We start from the raw sequence: 6648 nt of genomic DNA, 5'->3' as shown, positions 1-6648 counted from the left end.
CAAACCTCCGTCCATCGCTTCATTTTAAAGTGATAAGATTTCGCTAGTTTTATTTGTCGAGATAGACTTTTTAATCCACCTTAAATTGGATTCACCCTTTAACGCAACCCGCCCAATTATATTGTACCACACTTTACCAGCAGCATTGAATTACACGCTTATTCCGAGGATAAAAATGTCGGTGGTTTGAGGTATGATAGCTGCAACCACTAGCTATGGAGAAATTCAATTCCTGCATAACATTACTACTCAGCACAGACTAGTTTCATGGGTGTGCTTGGTAAAATAAATAGCATTAATAGAGCCAGCATAAAACCTCTTGAGCAACTGATCATCTAGGTTTGAGCATATTGCACTTTTGATGTTATCGTGACGATCACCGGTTCTACCTCTCAACCTGCCATGGTTTTGCTCGAGAGACACTTCCACCTTACCCGCTTCATCGAATGAAAGCGACAGGATGTTATTGGTGTCATTTGCTTCTCGAATTTGCAATAAATGTGGGTCGAGGCACTGCCTCGTCTGTAAACTTACATCAATTAGTTCATTTTCACATAACGCCGACACTTTCTGAAGGCAAATGAAGTTAATATTGAGTTTTGCATTAATTTGGTGGTGTAATTTGAGGAAGATGTCTGGTGCTGTGTAAAAGTGGTGATTTCACAGACAAACCGTCTCATCCACAGTTATGCAAACATTCCATTTAGAAATAAGTAGCAGTTGTAGTGAATTGTAAATATGTAGATTTAGTCCACAACATTGCTTGGAGGCTGAGAGCCTATCGCTGCAGTGTTGACGCTGACTTACATCAACTCTACTGATCGGTGTCTCAGAGTTTTGATTTCTAGGCAATTAGAATGGGCTACAACGCATGTATAGACGCTGTTTTCATCGGTGTATCTCAATCTCACTTTGGTGGATCATCATCCACGTATGTCCGACGCCTGTAACATACCTAGAGCAGATTTGAATTGCAGGACGTAATTCAAAAATCGGTAGAGGACGATTTACATCATCGCCATGTGAGTCACATGATAGTGCAAGGAGCCGCTGCTGGTTTCGCTCTTGGATCTTACCAACCAAATACTTTGTTCTCTGCTGCAACTGGTGTTAGCAGTGCTGTAGGCTCCAGGCAAGGTTAAGCCTTGAACAGAAAATACGTGCAGAAAATGTTACGTTAGGTATTTGCCAAGAACCGCATCATAAGCTATGCTCCCCGTTTTGCTGACTAATGTAGAAGAATTCAATTAAACGAAGAGAATCCCAGATAGTGGTAGTTTTTTATGAAAGTGCGTTGTTTGGCAATCAAAGCACTCGCATGTTTTGACATGGAGCTTTGTCAGGACACTGTGTTGATCCGATCATCGAGAAAGTGGACATCAAAGCTGGCTACCGAGCTTAAGTACTTTGGGTAAGTAACCTAGTTAAGCACCATAACTTGCTTTCTGCTCTAATACGACGTTAGTTCAGAAATTCGAAACTCTGAATCTGTGATTTAAATTAGTACTGATGACCAGTGATGTCGTTTTGCCTCCTGACATGTGACTGTAAACAGTGTAGCAGCACTTTTTGAAGCCAAGACCCGGCTGAATGCATCGTTCATTTTTAGATTGCAGATAGGTTTGCTTAAGTACACATGGATGGACACAATTGAAGGAAAGTGCTCAGCTCGAGGGACGCTGATTGTTTTGTCAGAATCGTTCGTATGGAGAACTAGCACAGCTGACAATCTGATATTAGTTGATTAATTTTAGTGAGAAGAAAAAGCGGATGAAGTGTCTTGTCAACTGATGTGTCCACCGGTGCACGCGTCTGTATTTATGATCGATACCGAAGCATCGAAGCCAAGTCCACAGTTGCTCGGTTCTACATGCGGTCATTTGGATGACCACACTTAACTTAATATCCACAAATTGTGACTTGCTAGGGAACTTACCGATCCATAAAACAGCTCCGAAGCCACGAGAAAATTGATGTATTTTCTCCAACACTATCATTCCCATGATCACGCTTCACTTTCATATCCCTTAGTTCGTACTGGGAGAATGACACTGAGAAAGGCGATGCTGAGGGACCTTATTGTAAATCACTTCTAATGCTTTGTCGTCACGCCATGACAATCCGGCACTTGTGGAGGAGCTCGTGGAACCAGTAACAGAGCCGATTTTATAGATAAGTTATTACATTCTGATAGAATGTCCTCCACCAATTTGCTTGATCATCATTAATCCAACTATTTTAGGCGCATATAATGCCTTACTGCGGCCATTTGAAGGCTCATTTTGAACTTCTCAAAACTACTAAAAGAAGTCTCCATGATTAGCAAATCAATTGTTCCAATAACAGTAGCTAAACTGGTTTCACAGAAAACATTTACAGTCACCTAATGCACTTATATTTATTGACATCTACCTCATCGGCATGTTGTGGACTTTTCGAGGATTATTCACATCCTCATGCGCAATTCGAACTCGAATTCACTCGTTACCGAGGGATGATGTGTTTATTGTGTTAAAGTCTGAGATTTCGCCTTCATCAAGCTTTTCAATAATTGTGAAATTTACTAATTCCCCCTACCAACTCGTACTGCAATTTGAAAAGTGCTTTGTCAACTGCACCTTGCGCAGGCTAGCACTATCCCTGCCGTCCCCTCCCTCCCTGCCCACACCAAACTGGAGTCGAATGCGCTCACATTAACAAACATGGATGGTTATCTCTGGCCGTACTTCCCACTTTTGGGAAAGCGGAACTGACTTAAGTTAAACGTGTCTCAAAACATAAGCAGACTTGCACCATTATTTGACACTACTGAGCCTTTAACCACTTTTCCAATTTACCTCTGCTGCATTATGTCACCCTTGCCACCCCGATGAGGCCCCTATCATCCACCCAAGCACCCACCTTTAGGAAGTGAATTTTTCAGTTTTTTTGAATATGCATGCAACAATTCCACGCTTTGATTTGAAATGTGAGCAAGCTCAATGAATCATGAAAACTGATCGATGTCAAAAGTTCAACTTTCTAAATGCCTTATCATTCAGAAATACGAATTACTTTCTCTTTATTCGCAGTCACTTTGTCTCAATGGTTTTCACTTGCAGTTTATGAAGGTATCATAGTCAGCAAAAATTTAGAATTGAAAATGAGGTAAAAACTACTGTAAACTATTTAAAGAATTCTTCCAAATCAATCAGGTGTTTTCCAATCAAGCTACTCTTCCCACGATTTGGAAAGCTACATAACTCAGGAATAGGCAGAATGAGATGCCTTCTGCTTTTTGGTATTTTAGCAACAGTCAACTGCCATCCTGACTATCCGTTCAGTGTTTCGGTCTGCTTACTGGATAGCATTCCACGACGCCTCACTTTACTAGCTAACGACGCACCCTCACAGAGCAAATTAGATTTCTGCAAGGCTACCTCGTCTTTTTGATGGTCTCGCTTAAGCGATTTTATTGCAGCTTGATGTTGGTCATTGTTATGAAAGGCAGTGGCGTTTGCTTTTCGGAAAGCAAGTCAAAAGGAAAGGTTGGATGCTTGGATAATGAATTTTTGTGCATTTATGGATTACAGGGGAAACAGAGTTGAACATCAGCAAAAACTGTGTAAGTGTCTAGGAAGATGTTGAAATATCCATTAAAGGTATTTAGAGAACATTCAAATCATGGAATCACGTGTGCAGTATTCTTAGTCTGATAAGCAAGTAACCACCTCATGGATCTCCCCTTTCGAGTATCTCAGACCTCTTTGATTGGATTGGTATTATACAAAAATTCGGCCAAAGTGACAGGAAAACTCATCTCCACTGCCTTGGTTTGAGGCATTGAAATAAGTTAAGATGAACCTCCATTCCAGGAAGGCAGCTTTTGCAGACCCACTTAGGTGGTGGATTGTTGAGTCAGTAGGGGTAAGAGCCCCTTAAGCGTTCCTAAGAGGACTCGCAGTGTAAAAACCACTACAGACTAAACTGACAATCATCGCATATCAAGATGAATTGGGCTGGTTACAGCATTAGGGGAGGCGCTTTATGCGGAGCAATTTGGTTATTTTTGCAGATCAGCTGTCTCTAATGTCCCCACTCATTTTAACTAGCTTCAACCAGTCTGGGCACGCGATTGTTTCACAAAATAATGTTCTTGCGCCACGTTAATAACTTTCTCACACGCACATCACAACAAATCAAGGGAGGCCATGCTAAGTAGTTGCGAGGATCCGGATAAATGAAAATGTACATGGATCACTTGCAGACGAAAGCTTTCAATTTTGCAAAATAACACTTTCTATTTAGGCATTTCATGAATATTGTTAATCGTGAAAGACCCCTGAAATTTTCACAGGGAAGGGGCAAATCAACCGCATTCAAGCACAAAGGACAATGTTCGCTTCTCAGTCACCAATGTCTTTCCTTATGGTCGTCACGACTCCCCTTACTAGTAAACAGATATAAGTTGAGTAGGAATGCACTCCCGAAGGTGTCATGCAATACGTTGGTTGGTTGTTTAACTCGGCGATTTTGCGCACTTGAGGCTGCACCACTGGTCTTATTTACTCGTTGATTTGGAAACTGCTACCCGAACAATGCAAAGTAGCTAACGGAAAGGTAGAGCTGACTTAGAAGAACATCCACTTATGCAGGAATTAGTGGATGATTACTTGCACAAGCTTCACAATGTGCATTGACACGTTATGGCCACTCCAGTCATTACAAGCGCTTTCTTCTGCTGTTGCGACTTCCATGCAGATTCAGCTAGTGGTGTGCTTGATTATCACCTCGCCACGTGAGTTGGAGTGATGGTCGACCCAGCTCACCGTGTCGTGGTGATGTCACTTGTGTCGAGTGCGCAAATGGTAATTAGCATTACGAAGGAGTGGAAGGCGCTAGCCAAGATCATAAATTCCACTTCAGTGGTTGGCATGTGATGACCTGTGAATCCTTTGGCAAATATTGATACCTCGAGGCGAGAATGTCCATCACCTCTCTCACGCATCACCATTTGACACAACACCAACATTACTTGCCTCAGTGCTTTGTTCAGTTTCCCCTAATTAGCCTTAGCAAGCGGTACAGCTCTTACTACTGCCTTTTTGCAGCAGCTGTTTTTTATTATGATGTGCTCTGCCCAAATGTGCTTGCATCTTTGGTTATGTCTGGTGCACTAGAGTGTGATTGATCGAAAAGCCGACGAGCAGCAGAGGTGGTATTAGGATATTTGTTCTCACATCCTCTTCCCTACATAGTTGAAGTGGTGTGCGATATTGCAATGCAAGCAAACTAGTATTTATTATTATTGTTATTGTTGGTTTTATTGGCAACTTCGCATGTCTTTACACTAAGCTGCTGTTCTAACACTCCGTTCTCTGTGTCTGTGTATTCATAGGAAATGACCCTATAGGGGAATCGATTGTTCAAGGAGTCCCTTAATTACGCTATTCTGTTTTTGACTAGGCACTGACGGTGGTGCTTCGGGAGCCATCTGCGCCACCAACACCCATCCCACAGCCTGTGTGGCGACAGGCTTATCCTTCTTCCACCTCCGTGACGGTACTGTCATCATGGCTGTTGGTGCGCGACAGGAGTGTCAAGAAAACGACGCAGTCGAGGGAAAGGCCCCTTCCCTCCTCGCACACCTCTCTTCCACCATCCCGTGTGTAGCCTCTCCCCTCCCACCTTCATCCCCAAGCTCTCCGTTCGGCGTAAAATCTCCCCTGCCTTCTCGACCGAACAGGCAGTGCTCTTCGTGTCTTTTGCATTCCACCCCGACTACCGTATCTCCAGCATAAACCAACTTCCACTTCGCTTTTCCTCATGCTGCTCTGTCAACGTGATAGATGACAAAGTAGTGAACAGATTTTATAATTGAGGAGCCTTTAAACTATAGGCAAACCACGGTTCAAAGCCTAGGTGTATATATAGACGAGTTAGCAGGTCCTACTCTCCAAGGCCACAAGCACAGCAAAAATATCGCCTCTCCCTAGAGCCGTTTATCAGAACAAAACGAGACATCCGCGTTTTCTCTTCACTCGTCGAACAAAGTCGTTTTGACATACTCTTCGTCAAATGTTGCATCCACACTCTCTGATACCAAACAAATGTGGTACTTCCACCAAACTTCATCGGTTCGCCATTGCACTATTTATATGGGATTCTTATGGTCATTGCAATATATCACCCCATTTGTCCGATGCTGTCTCGCCACATGAGACGTGAGCATAAGCACATAACCAACATTATGCTAATTAAGGCTCGCTTGTGCTGGTCAGTGACAAAATGATCATCGACCTATTGTGAATGAATGTAATGAGCTCCATCACATGAAAAGTATAACTGGTTGCCGCTTTACTCCCATGTTTGCCCACTGTCAGCACGGTCCGGTCGCGCGGAGCAATTTGCCACCAAACGCATGACCGGAATTGTCTAGCTCTACGTCTCAGGCTTATTACAGACAATCAGATGCTGACACGTATGCGCTAGAATGACAAAATGATGAGTTTAAATGATTATTCTCGCTACTTATATGCCTGAATAAATATCAGCACTGTACACCCGTTCTTTTAGCTGAGGCAGCTGCAATCTGGATAGAAGCAATTGAGTTACTCGAGGCCTACCACCAATCTACGTACCAGCTTTCAGACTTCACAGTCATGAGGG

General features: G+C 42.9%; 1 protein-coding gene across 1 annotated transcript; it reads left to right on the top strand. All coding sequences in view use genetic code 11, as the record gives it.

The window, feature by feature from the left end:
• Positions 1-4668: 4668 nt before the first annotated feature.
• Positions 4669-5780, top strand: EGR_00926 (hypothetical protein; the record flags this gene model as incomplete). The annotated part of the gene is made up of 2 exons (XM_024490175.1): positions 4669-4777; positions 5446-5780. 2 exons carry the CDS (start codon positions 4669-4671, stop codon positions 5778-5780), a joined length of 444 nt encoding a protein of 147 aa, XP_024355578.1.
• Positions 5781-6648: the final 868 nt, after the last annotated feature.

This window comes from Echinococcus granulosus, assembly GCF_000524195.1.
Source record: "Echinococcus granulosus chromosome Unknown EG_S00003, whole genome shotgun sequence".
Lineage (NCBI taxonomy): Eukaryota > Metazoa > Platyhelminthes > Cestoda > Cyclophyllidea > Taeniidae > Echinococcus > Echinococcus granulosus.
Note: the sequence above shows the minus strand (reverse complement) of the source record. Positions and strands in the feature narration are given on the sequence as shown.